Here is a 16,332-nt window from a genome sequence, read left to right as displayed (position 1 = left end):
GACAATAATTTTTTAAATCAGCTCCTAAGGTGAAAAGCCAGAAATCAGCCAGAGGTAAATTTTTTTCTTTCAAATACTTTAAATTGCCCATAAAGCAAAAAATTGTTGATTTTGTAAACACATGTCACAGGCTATCTTATGCACACTCAAGTTTGAGAAGTACTAACTAAGCAAGACTAAGAGAAAAAGCCAAAGGAACATTTATTTACAGATGTCTGGACATTCACACTGTCCTTGAACTAATTTTCAGATCTGTAGTGGTGACTAGCAGAGGGTAGAAAATTCCATAGTGTCATAGCCAGGTGACTCCATGCGGTCTTGATATTAAACCTGTTCACACATTGCTCCTTTTAATTGACTTTTTCAAACATTCTCATTAAGTATTTTAGATCAAAACTTTAAAAAATTAAAAGCACATATGACTCTGTAACTTTAGAATCTGTTAATAAATTTGTTATAATGATTAAATAGTCTCATCTTTAGAGAGGCTTAGGAGAGGATTAGGAGTTGAAGAATAAATGAAATATTTCTATGGTGCCACTTCAATGTAGAAGATAAGATATTTTTCCTATGACAATTGTTACATGTGTTACATTCTTAGGGAAGTCAGAGGCCATACTCTAACCATTATGCAACAATGATAAGAAAATATGTGAGCAAGTGTGTATTAATATAGTAATACAAAAACTAGGTACTGTTGATTTGAATACCTACTGTCCTGTAGCATTGAGCTACATTCCATTTTTGGTAAGTTAAGTTCGTTCTGATGGTGACAGACAACAGGGTTCGATTGCTCAAGAAGACACAGGAACCAAAGTGACAGTGCTTGCAGATCTAAAGTTTCTTACAGGAAAAAGACAGCAAGGAGCCTGTCGATGCCAGGCTGAGCTCCAGTAGCCCCTCCTCTTAGGGACACACACTTTCTCACAGGTCAGAATCAATGACCTGTGTGTGCAACACTCGGAACCAGTGGACCGAGAGGAGGTATCTGCCAGCTTGTTTTACACCCTGTTGGTCACACAGGCATTTTCTTGCCTGTAGCCAGCCCCAGTGGGAAAGCCTTCCAGGGATTCTCACCTAGACCCTGTGCAAACCACCTCAGTCTCACTTTACCAATCAGCAATGCTGACAAGCTGGTATAAACAACCCCACAACTCCTCAGACACATGGAACAAAGCAGCACTATTATTAATGGGTATGTTTCATGCCTTGACCAGAGTGCCATGCAGGTACATTTCTTGTTTCAACAGAACAGCTCACACCAGCTCCAGGTCTGCTGAAATGAACCTTCGAAGCACGAGTGTTAAAGGTCATTTGGGATATTCATGTGGGTCGTATTGTGTAGAATATTGAAGTGTTATAAACCCCACTTTAGGTATGTGTAGTTGAATATACCCCAGTGTAGCTATTCTTGCAGGCATATCATATCCATTTTAGAACCTCTAGAAAGGCAATGCGGTGGTGGTATTTCATTTTCCCTGTGAAATTAATGTATACTTCCTAACTCGTAATTTGTTATGTTCAACCTTTACAGTTTTAAAAAATCAAATTCATAGATTTCATAAGAGGAAGCATTGCAGAAAACCCTTCAAGTTTATTGAAAGCAAATGACATGTTTCGTATTTTGAAACCTACTCAGTCTCTAATTTTGTTTTTCCCTCTTCCTTCTCTATCCCCAGATGAATCGGCTCCTAAGGAAGTCAGCAGGGTAAGTAATGTGAATATTATTTCTACTACTACAATATAGGAAATGGATGTGTTTTATCTTTCAGTATTCTAACACATTAAAGTATTAGAAAGATAATGGCAAAAACTGAGTTTCCTCTCCAAAGTCTCACTCATTTATATGGAATAAAGTCAGTAGAGAGGGTGCAAATTGGAGGCCTCAAGACTGAGTACGGCACACAGATGCATTTTGTTCGGCTGCACGTGCCTATGGGCTTTTCTGAATCAGTTGCCAACATTTAGAAATTGAGACTCTGTATATAAAGATTGGACTTCTGGCTTCCCTTGAACCAGAAGGTGAGGTAACTCTCACAGGGCAGCAGTCTTCCGAGGGCGGGAAGTGGAAGCCGCCTTCAGCTACATGATGCTTTCCAGGCAGCCCCAGTCCTCCATGTAGCTGGCTTTACTCATGTCCGCTACCTGCCCAACCTCTGCCTTTGTGTTCCTTCACTTTGTTTTTGGGAGAACCAAAGATGACAACTCATGTGTTGAAAGCATGATATTGCTTAGAAATTTTATAAATATTAAAGGTACTGTTTTCATGGCCTAGTTAAGGTTAAGAGTCTTAGCAAGCTTAAAAACTATGGCAGGTGAGTACTGAAAGCGTTTAGCATACTGTTTATGCTATAAAGTATAAGTGATTACATTTGGAAAAAAATGTCTTAGTTTTTCCTGTGTTACACAGATAAAGGTCTTAAGTGTGGATGAAATATTGAAAATAATCAGTTCGAATGGAACTTAATGCAACCTTAGAGATCAGTTTCTATTGTAAGATGTAAATTGAAAAACTGTTAATATAATCACATATGCAGATACATTCCTTTATTTTTTATCATCCGAAGAAAGAAATCTCTAAAATGACCTGGGCCAGCGCTGGGGGCTGGGGGTGTGGAGACAGGGGAGGGAAGAATTCCTTGTGTCCATAGCAATGTAGGATTCTCTTGAGGTTTCTGTGAGTCTCAGGGTTTCACTGGGTGCCTTCGCTATTAATTTCACATTTGTGGAACTCACAATTGAGGAGTTCCTTGGTCTGGATGCTCAGAAGGTACCAGGAAGTGACAGAGGGGTAAACCTAGAATTTTGGCAGCTGCTAGGAGCAGCAGAAAATGCTAAAAAGTGATGCTTGAGGATAAGATGGGGACTCTGAAAAGTGAACTTTGGCAGAGTTATAAAATATTACAGTGTTGATATTGGCAAAGCTGCCATGTGTTCACACAGTGTCATCGACAATACCACGTACTGTTTTATAAGGCCATTAGAAAAAATGATGAAACTATATGTAGTGATTTTTCTTTGCTATTATTTATAAGATTCTCTTACATTATGCCAAATTTGGAGAAAAGTGCATCTCTAATTGAGAAATACTAAAGGTGTGAGCTGATAACCTAGAAATGGTATCAGTTGCCAAGATCTCTGTAACGTTTTTTTTTTTGAAAAAACGTACCCCGTATCTCGATCAATGCTTATTTGACTAATATTCAGAGTTTCCTTTATGAAATAGTATGCCACTATTTTCAACAAAGATTCAGATTTAGAAATTCCTCGGGCGACCTTTTGGTAGGTGGTGACTGGCCAGAGGGCTTCTGTTCTGACACGTCCCTGACAGAAAGCATGCTCTTTAGTTCCACTAAAGGTGCTGGTTACACTCTCAGGCAGTTCTGTTTTTTGTTTGTTTGTTTTGTTTTTTCTTTCCCCTTTCTCTTTCTCATATACTTTTTTTTTTTTTAATTGAGGCAAAGCCTCAGTTCGTCACCCAGGCTGAAGTGCAGTGGGACAGTCAGCTCACTTTAGCCTTGACTGCCCGAGTTCAGATGATTCTCCCACCTCAGCCTCCTAAATAGCTGGGACTGCAGGCCTGTGCTACCATGCCCAGCTAATTTTTTTTTTTTTTTTTTTTTTTTTTTAATAGAGATGGGATTTCTCCATGTTGCCCAAGCTAATGTTGAACTCCTGGGCTCAAGTGATCTTCCTACCTCAGCCTCCCAAAGTGCTGGGATTACAGGTTTGAGCCACTGAGCCCAGCCTAGGCAGTTCTAATTTTTAGGAAGTACTTTCTCATTTAGAACCAAGCAGCCTCCCAAAATGGCCATTCTCCAGTATTTGTTTTGATTTTATTTCATATCCAAACCCTTTGAGTATAGGGGTTATGTTATTTCTTTTCTAGTAAAACATCTTATTTTCTAAACTTTATTTTCCATATGCCTCCTTAAGATGTGGGTTGACAGTCTTTGGACAAACTATATATTATTAATATATCTTTAAAACATTGCAACCTTAACACTACAGACTAATTGTGTCTTGACCCTGGTAAAATGAGGTGGGACAGATACCTTAGTTTGAAACCTATGTATCTGTCAATACGGTTTTAATGGAGAATTAGTTTTTTAAAGAAACTACATTGCATTTCTGGTTATTGAGCTTTGAGTAAACTATCATTATTTTTTCATGAAGTCAGATCTGTAGGTCTTAGGTCTCTTCCCCTTCCCTTTTCTCTATTTTCCTTTCTTCTCTTTGTCTCCCTGTCTTCTTACCTGTCATTCAGTGACCAATTTTTTTTAGCATTTGTGTTTCAGGCATTGTTCTAAGGTGCTGTAGATCCAATGGTGAGCAAAATCGACCGTATTCAGGTTCTCATAGTATAGAGGGGAGTTGTGGAAACAGTTCAGAAAATTCATATGATGTGTATATGTGCGTTTGTGTCTGTGTACATCTATCAGGCAGTGATAAATACTATGATGAATACATGGAAGAATAAAGCAGAATAAGGGGCTTGAGAGTGATGGTGGTTCAGAGGGTGCTTATTGGCTTATTGCACATATACAGTGGTCAGGAGAGGTTAATTTCATAAGTGAAATTTGAGCAGGAATCTGAAGGGAATGAGAGAATCAGCAGAAGGAGGAGACAGCAACTGCAGAGGCCCTGAGGTAGGCCGTTGTGACTGGAGCAGAGTGAGTCATGTGGAGACCAGTAAGAAATAAGGTTGGAATGGAATAGGGGGTATTTAGGTCTTCTAGCTGTCGAATCTAGAGTATACACAGTAAGAGTGGAAACAGACCCAGTGGTAGTCTAGGAATGTAGGCAGGGGAGGATGATGTCTAGGATTAGGGTTGTAATGGCGAACTAGGATCAGAGGTTGGGTGTAGAAGAAAGAGCAGACAGGCTTTGCTTATGGGAGGGTAAACCAAAAAGTATCCAAGACCTGTTACAGTCTACTTAGAAGCTGATTTTGACAAGATTAAGGACATGCCTATGACACAACCTCAGGAGGTTCTGAGATGTGTCCAGAATAGTTGGGCTACAGCTTGGTTTTATACATTTTAGGGAGACATAAGATATCATTCAGTACATGTCCCTTGGTTTGGTCTGGAAAGGTGGGACAGCTGGAAGCATGGGGGCCAGGTAGCATCCAGGTCATAGTCGGATTCAAAAATTTTCTGATGGGCAATTGGTTGAAAGAGTTATTATCAAAGACCTAGAATCAATAGAAAGGAATGTCTGGCTTAAGGTAAGGGTTTTGGAGACAAGCTTTTATCATGCAAATGAAGCCTCCAAGTAGCAGGTTTCAGAGCTCTTATCAGACCTAAACAGCTACTAGACTCTTAGACTCTCCTGATCAGAGAAAAGACCTGGAAAGGGAAAGGGTTTCTCTACAGAATGTAGATTTTCCCCACAGGAGACAGCTTTGCAGGGCCATTTCAACATATGTCAAAGAAATATATTTGGGGTAAAATACTATAAGTTCTTTCAGGGCCTGCTGTCATGTGATGCCACTATACTAGAGTCAGGCTGGAGTTTGATGTCTTATAGCTACAAAAAGTCTGTTTATCGTCGGTCTTAAAACTTGTTTTAGTGTTAATGCTGGTCAGCTGTGCCTGAATTTCAAAGGGAGAAGGTTGTAATGAAGCATGTCCAACCCCCTCCCTGCCATCATTGCCTGAGCTAGATTTTCAGGTCTACTTTGGAATGCCCTTGGCTAAGAGGAGGGTCTTTCAGTCAGTCGGGGAACGTACTGTTTTATTTTTGGTTTGTAGTTGTATATGGTGGGTGAGAAGAGAGGAATCAGTAATGACTCCCAACTTTTTTGGTCTGAGCACTTGATAGAATAAAATTTCTCTTTACTGTGATGGAGAAAACTATAGGAGGAATGGGGTTGATTGAGATTGGAAAATTAGTAAGTTTAAGGAATCAGATATGGAATTGGAGAGTTTTAGAAAGCAAGTGCATATATGGTCAAATTAAAAGTTCATAGGTAGAGATATGCACTTGGGATTTCATGGTGTATAAATGATGTTTAAGGCTGTGGGAGTAGGTGACACTTCTTAGAGAGCTGGTCTGTGAAGAGTCAAGACCCAGGCACTAAACTGGACACTCCACTTGTTGAGTGGTGGAGAAGATGTGGGAAAGTCAGCAGAGGAGCGAAAGGAGAAATCAGTGAAGTCAGAGGAGACCAAAAAGTTTCTTTGTCAGCAGATTTTGTTTTAGAATTTTAACCGCAGGACTGTACATTTATTTCACCTTCATTCCATCTTTTGATCCATCTCGACTTATTGAGATGAGTCTCAGTCTTATTTCTGTTATCTAACATATTTATTTCTCTGTGTTTTGAAGCCTCAAATTTGAGTGTTTTTTCCAAGTTGTTTTCCTGTGCCCCCTTTACAATAATTATCGTCTAGGAAATGCTGAGTGTGGAAATGTCACCTATGAGAATAATGTGAGATTTTGTCAAAGGCGCTGTTGAAACTAGTGTATCTTAACCTACTATATTTTTCTAATCAGTCATTGTCATTCAATCAACAAATATTAGGTGAGTCCCAGTTCATCTAGGCTCTTGAGATATCTCGAGGACAAACTAGACAGAAATCCCTGAGCTCATGGCATTTACATAGTGTGTGGTAGAGTCAGTAAAAATAAATAACACAGGCACTGTGCTCAGTGGTAATGAGTGCTGTGGAGACAGAAAAGTAAGAGGCAGGGTAGATGATGTGGGGCCAGGCAAGGCTCACTGGGAACACATTTGAGGAAAAACCTAAGGGAAGTGAAGGAGTGAACCATGCTGAGAACTGGATAGGAGCTTTCCATGCAGATGGTACAGGAAGTGCAAAGGCCCTGAGACACGAATGTGCTTGGCACATCCCTGGAGGCATAGCAAGGCAGCCATCTTGGCTAGATATGAGTGAGTGAAGGAAGGAGCCTTGGTCAGAGATGATGCCGCTGGGGGAGATTTGAGGGATACTCTGTCAGTCAGATCTCTGTTGGTCATTTGTTCCCATCTAATCCACAGTATGACTCCTTTATTTTATTATTACTATTACTCTTTTTAAGTGGTTTCAGCTCCTAAGTCAAAAAGATTTCTGACAAGAACAGGGAGATAAAAATGTCAGAATAGGAAGAGTATTTGGATGCTGAGTTGCTAGAAAATGCCAAATTCCAGCCAGGTCTAGAATTCGTGGGTGTAGACTTTACCCCCAAAATGCTCTAGTATTTTTCATCACACTCTTGTTAATGTTTTCAAGGAGAAATCTGAGACCATTCTGATCCTTTTTCTTAGTAAATGTTGTCTTTTTCATTTCTGAGTGTATTTATAAGGGTCTCATTTGCTCTTTGAATTTGTTACTTTCACTAGGTCATGTAGATGCTTTAATTTTGAGTAATTTAACCTAGTATGTGGTGAGCTTTCTCAACCATTTTAAAAGTCCTTTTTAGTTCAGGGTATTATGCCACTTGTTTCTTGGTGCGTCGGTTCTTTCACATTTATTTCATTCTCTTTAAGATCACTGGAAATACCCATGTCTTTCTCCTTTCCTGCTTCTTTTACTACACATTCTAGAACCTCTCAGATTTATTCTCTTTGTCATTGACTTGAGCTTCTCTACTGTTTCTCGTTCGGCTTAAATTCATGACTCTTTTAAAATTAAAGGTTACTTCTGTATTTTGGGTGTTTCTTCTTCATTTCAGTCTGTCTCATTATACTATTGATAATCTCTCATTGTTAATTCTTTAATTATCTTGAGAGTGCAAAACAGGTACTTTCCTTGTATTCATTTTGCATATTTTCCTTCTCACATGACATCCCAAATTCGCTTCTATCCTCTGTATTCTAGTATAATATTAACGCTTTGGATATTTTTGGTTGTTTTTTTTTCTTCTTTTTGTCTTATATGTTGAGGAGTCGTTTGCTGATTTTTTTTAAAGTATTTGTCCTTGAGTGATGTTAGGTCTGCTCTTCATTAATAGATTATCCTTATCTCTGTTTACTATTCATGTAAATGTCCTTAGCATCCTCCTGTTTAGTGTGTTGGAGGGCTAGATAATGAGCGTTGGTGGCACCAGTTCAGTCTGGAGTGACCGAGGGGAACCCCGAGGAAACTGGAGTTGTGGACATTCTCACAGGGGGAGTTGATCACACTGATTTTTCTCTAGGTTGGTTGAAACAAATTGATGCGCTGGAATCCATATTTCTTTATCTCGTCTTCCTTTTAACCCGGCATGGTAAACAGTATGACTGTATCCATTTTATTTAGTGTTTCTGTATGCCAAGTTTCAAAAGAAATGCTCAATTCAGTTAGTGAATCATGAAGTTTCTCTGGATTTCTATTCCATGTGTTTCTAAACACAGGGTCCTGTTGCAGACATGAGCATGAATTCACATCCAACTCTCAGCATATTAAATGGGATCTTGTGTCATTACCTCCCGCAGAATATTTTTTATGGACTTGATGCAACAGTATAATTTTCTTGGGAAGGAGACGTTTTCATTAAGTTCTTAGTGAATGTTTTCAAGTTGGCTTCACTGGTATGTGCAGCCAAATTGTCTTGAATTTTATGGCATGCAGCAGCCGTAGTCGCCTAGTTTCTTCACTAATTCAGCTTTTCTCCTTGTTTTTCACTTTTCTTTGTTTATTTCCTATGAGAAGGAGGAGATTTCCATAGGATGTCAACTTTAAAATACTTATTTTTTCCTGGTGTAGCCAGTCTTTTCTTCATATTTATACAATTTGTTACTGCATTTAAGAAATTTCTGAATTATCTATTAAAACTTATGACCATATATTCTACAGATTCATTTTATATTATGTTATAATCAGTTTTGTTATAGGAAACAGTATTATAGGAGGGCAAGAGGGTTTCGGTTAAGGCAAAACTGTGAGAAATGGATTCTTTCAGAGGAGTTTGAGATTGGAAGGGGTTCCCACATGCTAGTGAGTTCCAGGGCACGGTGGAAGGAATTGATCAGCAGCAGGAGAGTGGGCAGGTGGGCCAGCCTGGAAGATGTGTGGAGTAGCAGGGGATGAGATCCAGGGATGCGGGTGCATGTGTAGGGCTTAATTTTCCTGTTGTTCGATGGAAGCTCGAAAAAGCAGTAGCCCAAAAACACTTAGAAACTCACTTGCTCTATTTCTCTATCTCTTGTTTTTTCTCTTTTCTCGATCTCAATGTCAGGCATTTATTTAAAATTTTTCCTTATAGAGTCTAGTTTTATTTGGCTGAAGCCATCCTTCTCTGTAATAGTAATGTCATTAAAAATTTAGGATGTTAGATGTATGTCTGAATACTTACAAATACTAACAGTGGAATTAGAACTTCATTTAGCCTAACAAGAAATTGCGTAAAGTGGATTTTTTTTTCTTGTTTCTGACTTTTAAGATCGAGGTTACATGTGCAGGTTTGTTACATGGGTAAATTGCATGTCACAATTTACCCATGTAAATGGTGGGGGTCATTGTACAGATTATTTCATCACCCAGTAATAAGCATAATACTCTGGTAGTTTTTCAAATTTTTCCTTCAAAATGTTTTTACTACAAATTTGAACTGGAAGAGCTATGCTAAGTTTACATAGGAGGAAAAAAGTTTATATGAATGTGAACATTACTTCTTTAAGGAATGTTTTGGTGATTTCACACAGGAATGTCTCCCTGCTATTCGGATCTCTTATCAATTTGTATCTTGTATGTTATTTCTTCTTTGCAATTTAACTTCGGTTTTTTTGTTTGTTTTGCTTAAAATATTTTATAGTGTTGGGCCATGAGGGACTAGTTGGTAGAAGTTCCTTAACTGGCATCTGTTCTTACAATACTGCTTAAGAACCTCATGGCTGCAGAAGACCAGAAGACCTAATGCTTTGTTGCCTCAGCTCTTTCAAATGTATCACTTCTCAGAAAGTAAGAGAGAACTCTATAAAAGACATTCCCCCAAACAGGAGGATTAACATAATCAACTGTATCCTGTGACTTCAAATGAAACTTTGGCAACATCTGACTAGTTGTGATCATAATTATGCTCTACGACTAATCAGTCACTGAATATAGAATTTAGAATTTTCCGAGTTTCTGTATGAATCAGTTCATTACCTTAATTGAGTGAATGACTTGAAAATTAAGAGTACCTGAGCCTCGTGGAAATTGTTAAGCCACTGACCAGATAATTATTATGCAAGCATATATTATTCCATGAATAGAATTTTCTTAAAGTAGATTGCAGTCATGTTAGAGAAGATACTCCCAGTACATGGTTGCTTTCGTGATTATTTATGTTATTTTATTTTTTCTATTAAATATGAGCTTTCTTGGCTGATTGGCTACAGTGTTTTCCTTTGCTTCAAAATACAGGCTGGATGAGATTTCTTTACATGGCAGGTGTTCTAGATTTTTTTCTCTCCACTTAATTGTCAGCTCTCACCTTGTCTCCGTCATTCCTAATTATAGTGGCCTCTATATTTTTGAGAAGACCGAGGTTATGTGATATAAGCCCTTGTTGTTTTGTTTTTCTGTGTATCAAAATGTCTTTCCATCGACTCTCTTCTTATTTCTGTATTTGGGGTTGAGTATCACACTGGAATTTACCTTCTGAAGACGACTTCCAGAACCTGGGCCTGGATCCTGTTCCTCTCAGCTTTGTTTAGAGCTACTTTTATTCAGTTAAAATCATTTCTACTTGCATTTTCAAGAGATCAGGACTATGTCTCTGAGATACGTTGAAACCACTCTAGTCCAGTCAATTATATCAGTTGGGAATGGTTATTTCTAGTGTCTTCTTCACATGCATATATTTACTTGGTAATAATTACAATGCACATATTATTTTGATTTCTGTTTTTTACAATGCTATAAGCGTTTCATGATTTTATGCAGTCTAAAATTATCTTTAGTGACTAAAAATGCCCCATTGAGTTTCTGTGTGATAATTTTTTACTTTTTCATTCTGTTGGTAGATATTTAGATTGTTTTTAATTTTTCATGGACTAGTTGTGTATATAGCAGTTTTATTCTTGCGAAATATTTCCTAAGGAACAATGCTAGGATCCAGGGTTACTAGGTCAAAGGACATGACTAATTTATGACATTTAACACACACTGTTAAGTTGGTTTAATTAATTTACTATTATAGTTGAAGGTTTCATTGTAGTCCCATTAAAATAACAATTACATATCTTTTCACGTGTAAGTGGTATGACATTGTTTTAATGTTTTTATTTAAAGCAAATACACATACTTCTATATGTTAACTAATTGTATTTCCTTTTACGAGAATGCATCTCTATTTCTTCTATGTGTTATACATTCAAAAGAACTTCTCTGGTATAATGTAAATGACACTTAGATTTGAATTCCTAATTTGCCATTCTAATCTGAAAGACCTTTTGAAAAATGCCTTTTTTTAATAGAGGAACTTAATTTGTTCACATTTATTGGAATTATTGATATATTTGAACTTATCCTTCCCATCTTTTGTTATTCCTTATCATGCTTTTTTTTTACTTTTATTTCCATATGAATGTTTATTTTATTATTATTATTATTATGCTTTAAGTTTTAGGGTACATGTGCACAACGTGCAGGTTTGTTATGTATGTATCCATGTGCCATGTTGGTGTGCTGCACCCATTAACTTGTCATTTAGCATTAGGTATATCTCCTAATGCTATCCCTCCCCATTACCCCCACCCCACAACAGGCCCTGGTGTGTGATGTTCCCCTTCCTGTGTCCATGTGTTCTCATTGTTCAATTCCCACCTATGAGTGAGAACATGCGGTGTTTGGTTTTTTGTCCTTGCGATAGTTTGCTGAGAATGATGGTTTCCAGCTTCATCCATGTCCCTGCAAAGGACATGAACTCATCATTTTTTATGGCTGCATAGTATTCCATGGTGTATATGTGCCACATTTTCTTAATCTAGTCTATCGTTGTTGGACATTTGGGTTGGTTCCAAGTCTTTGCTATTGTGAATAGTGCCACAATAAACATACGTGTGTATGTGTCTTTATAGCAGCATGATTTATAGTCCTTTGGGTATGTACCCAGTAATGGGATGGCTGGGTCAAATGGTATTTCTAGTTCTAGATCCCTGAGGAATCGCCACACTGACTTCCACAATGGTTGAACTAGTTTACAGTCCCACCAACAGTGTAAAAGTGTTCCTATTTCTCCACATCCTCTCCAGCACCTGTTGTTTCCTGACTTTTTAATGATTGCCATTCTAAGTGGTGTGAGATGGTATCTCATTGTGGTTTTGATTTGCATTTCTCTGATGGCCAGTGATGATGGGCATTTTTTCATGTGTTTTTTGGCTGCATAAATGTCTTCTTTTGAGAAGTGCCTGTTCATATCCTTTGCCCACTTTTTGATGGGGTTGTTTGTTTTTTTCTTGTAAATTTGTTTGAGTTCATTGTAGATTCTGGATATTAGCCCTTTGTCAGATGAGTAGGTTGCAAAAATTTTCTCCCATTCCGTAGGTTGCCTGTTCACTCTGATGGTGGTTTCTTTTGCTGTGCAGAAGCTCTTTAGTTTAATTAGATACCATTTGTCAATTTTGGCTTTTGTTGCCATTGCTTTTGATGTTTTAGACATGAAGTCCTTGCCCATGCCTATGTCCTGAATGGTATTGCCTAGGTTTTCTTCTAGGGTTTTTATGGTTTTAGGTCTAACATGTAAGTCTTTAATCCATCTTGAATTAATTTTCGTATAAGGTGAAAGGAAGGGATCCAGTTTCAGCTTTCTACATATGGCTAGCCAGTTTTCCCAGCACCATTTATTAAATAGGGAATCCTTTCCCCATTGCTTGTTTTTGTCAGGTTTGTCAAAGATCAGATAGTTGTAGATATGTGACATTATTTCTGAGGGCTCTGTTCTGTTCCATTGGTCTATGTCTCTGTTTTGGTACCAGTACCATGCTGTTTTGGTTACTGTAGCCTTGTAGTATAGTTTGAAGTCAGGTAGTGTGATGCCTACAGCTTTGTTATTTTGGCTTAGGATTGACTTGGTGATGCGGGCCTTTTTTGGTTCCATATGAACTTTAAAGTAGTTTTTTCTAATTCTGTGAAGAAAGTCATTGGTAGCTTGATAGGGATGGCATTGAATCTGTAAATTACCTTCAGCGGTATGGCCATTTTCACGATATTGATTCTTCCAACCCATGAGCATGGAATGTTCTTCCACTTGTTTGTATCCTCTTTTATTTCATTGAGCAGTGGTTTGTAGTTCTCCGTGAAGAGGTCCTTCACATCCCTTGTAAGTTGGATTCCTGGGTATTTTATTCTCTTTGAAGCAGTTGTGAATGGGAGTTCACTCATGGTTTGGCTCTCTGTTTGTCTTTTACTGGTGTGTAAGAATGCTTGTGATTTTTGTACATTGATTTTGTATCCTGAGACTTTGCTGAAGTTGCTTATCAGCTTAGGGAGATTTTGGGCAGAGACAATGGGGTTTTCTAGATATACAATCATGTCATCTGCAAACAGGGACAATTTGACTTCCTCTTTTCCTAATTGAATGCCCTTTTTTCCTTCTCCTGCCTGATTGCCCTGGCCAGAACTTCCAGCACTATGTTGAATAGGAGTGGTGAGAGAGGGCATCCCTGTCTTGTGCCAGTTTTCAAAGGGAATGCTTCCAGTTTTTGTCCATTCAGTATGATATTGGCTGTGGGTTTGTCATAGATAGCTCTTATTATTTTGAGATACTGTCCCATCAGTACCTAATTTATTGAGAGTTTTTAGCATGAAGGGTTGTTGAATTTTGTCAAAGGCCTTTTCTGCATCTATTGAGATAATCATGTGGTTTTTGTCTTTGGTTCTGTTTATATGCTGGATTATGTTTATTGATTTGCGTATGTTGAACCAGCCTTGCATCCCAGGGATGAAGCCCACTTGATCATGGTGGATAAGCTTTTTGATGTGTTGCTGGATTCGGTTTGCCAGTATTTTATTGAGGATTTTTGCATCAATGTTCATCAAAGATATTGTTCTAAAATTCTGTTTTTTTTTGTTGTATCTCTGCCAGGCTTTGGTATCAGGATGATGCTGGCCTCATAAAATGAGTTAGAGAGGATTCTCTCTTTTACTATTGATTGGAATAGTTTCATAGTTTCAGAAGAAATGGTATCAGCTCCTCTTTGTACCTCTGGTAGAATTAGGCTGTGAATCCATCTGGTCCTGGAATTTTTTTGGTTGGCAAGCTATTAATTATTGCCTCAATTTCAGAGCCTGTTATTTGTCTATTCAGAGATTCAACTGCTTCCTGGTTTAGTCTTGGGAGAGTGTATGTGTTGAGGAATTTATCCATTTCTTCTAGATTTTCTAGTTTATTTGCGTAGAGGTGTTTATAGTATTCTCTGATGGTAGTTTGTATTTCTGTGGGATCAGAGGTGATATCCCCGTTGTCATTTTTTATTACGTCTATTTGATTCTTCTGTCTTTTCTTCTTTATTAGTCTTGCTAGCGGTCTATCAATTTTGTTGATCTTTTCAAAAAACCAGCTCCTGGATTCATTGATTTTTTGAAGGGTTTTTTGTGTCTCTATTTCGTTCAGTTCTGCTCTGATTTTAGTTATTTCTTGCCTTCTGCTAGCTTTTGAATGTGTTTGCTCTTGCTTCTCTAGTTCTTTTAATTGTGATGTTAGGGTGTCAATTTTGGATCTTTCCTGCTTTCTCTTGTGGGCATTTAGTGCTATAAATTTCCCTCTACACACTGCTTTGAATGTGTCCCAGAGATTCTGGTATGTTGTGTCTTTGTTCTCATTGGTTTCAAAGAACATCTTTATTTTTGCCTTCATTTTACTATGTACCCAGTAGTCATTCAGGAGCAGGTTGTTCAGTTTCCATGTAGTTGAGCGGTTTTGAGTGAGTTTCTTAATCCTGAGTTCTAGTTTGATTGCACTGTGGTCTGAGAGACAGTTTGTTATAATTTCTGTTCTTTTACATTTGCTGAGAAGTGCTTTACTTCCAACTATGTGGTCAATTTTGGAATAGGTGTGGTGTGGTGCTGAAAAGAATGTATATTATGTTGATTTGGGGTGGAGAGTTCTGTAAATGTCTATTAGGTCCGCTTGGTGCAGAGCTAAGTTCAATTCCTGGATATCCTTGTTAAAAATGGCTTCTTAAACCACAATGTAAAATGGGGATAAAGTCTACCAAACCTGAGAGATAGAGCCAGAATAAGATTTAAATTTATGTCCTTACAATTATTTATTAGAAAACCCAAAACAAATTTAAAAAGCACAGGGGATGAATTAATGAAATATGAGAAGAAATTAATGGAGCAAAATTTAAAATATAGACTTGATTAATAATGCAAAAGATAGTTCTTTAAATAGATCAATTCCATAAAATAGATTGTCTTTGGCAATCTATTTAAGAAAAAAGAAAATATAGGCATTAAGAATGAGAAAGGGAATATAAATATGGACACCAGGGAGATTATGAATAATTAAATAGAGAATAGCAAATACTATATACTAATATAATTGAAAATGTATATGAAATGGCCAATTTTGAGGAAATTACAAATTATCAAAATTGAAGAAGAGTTAAGAAACCTGAATATACTGCTATAGTGAAAAATCTGAACAAATTAGGAAAAGACCACCTAAAACGACCTGAGGCCCAAAAGCTTTTGCTGAATAATTCCACCAAACATTAAAGAGGAGAAAATTTTTACATTATATGAAGTGTGCACTTTAAAAGCTAGGAAAATAACTCATCTCAAAAGGGAATATTTTTCTCATAAAAATTAGAGCATTAAACAAAAGATAAAAAAGCATTAAATTAAGAGACTGTTAACCAGTTTTATTAGCGCAAACAGAAGTTCAGAAATCCTACATAAATGAATTCAGCAGCACTTTAAAAGAAGAGTTTTTCATTGCCAACGGTGATTGGCAAGTAGAAGGCTAGTGTAGTAAGTCTAATAAGAGATTGGACCGAGCTGGTGGTAATGAAGGTAGGGGAAAATGCTTGGGTTTGATAGAATTCTGTATTTATTTTGAAGGGAGGGCCAACAAGAATTATTGATTAATCCAGATGCGTGATATTAAAACGGAGGGAAGAAAGGAGGCATCGGGGTTTTGCCTGAGCCAGTGGAAGGCTGGGAGGCCCTCCGTGGGAGAGCCTGCAGGACAGACAGGTCAGGGTGTGTGTTCAGGGGGTAGTTCCTAACAGACAATCAGTTTTGAATGTGCTAAGTTGGAGATGTCTAATAGATTTCCAAATGGGAGATGTTAAGTAGTAAGTTGTATATATGAGACTGGAGTTTAGGTAAAATGTTCTGGGTTAGTGATATAAATTTGCGATCATTAGTAATATGATGATTTAAGAACCATCCACATACAGATAGTAGCTAA

General features: G+C 37.6%; 1 protein-coding gene across 6 annotated transcripts in view; it reads left to right on the top strand.

The window, feature by feature from the left end:
* PDE10A (phosphodiesterase 10A) overlaps positions 1–16,332 on the top strand; it is a 667,471-nt gene that overhangs the window by 516,382 nt on the left and 134,757 nt on the right. For all 6 annotated transcript variants that reach the window (XM_055269337.2, XM_055269326.2, XM_055269348.2 and 3 more), the window contains one exon: positions 1,680–1,708. In XM_055269337.2, the coding sequence (XP_055125312.1) occupies positions 1,680–1,708 (29 nt within the window). The remainder of the gene's footprint in view (positions 1–1,679; positions 1,709–16,332) is intronic.

The sequence above is a fragment of the Symphalangus syndactylus genome, chromosome 2 (genome assembly GCF_028878055.3).
Source record: "Symphalangus syndactylus isolate Jambi chromosome 2, NHGRI_mSymSyn1-v2.1_pri, whole genome shotgun sequence".
Lineage (NCBI taxonomy): Eukaryota > Metazoa > Chordata > Mammalia > Primates > Hylobatidae > Symphalangus > Symphalangus syndactylus.
The sequence above is the reverse complement of the archived record's forward strand: the minus strand, read 5'-3'. Positions and strand labels throughout refer to the sequence as shown.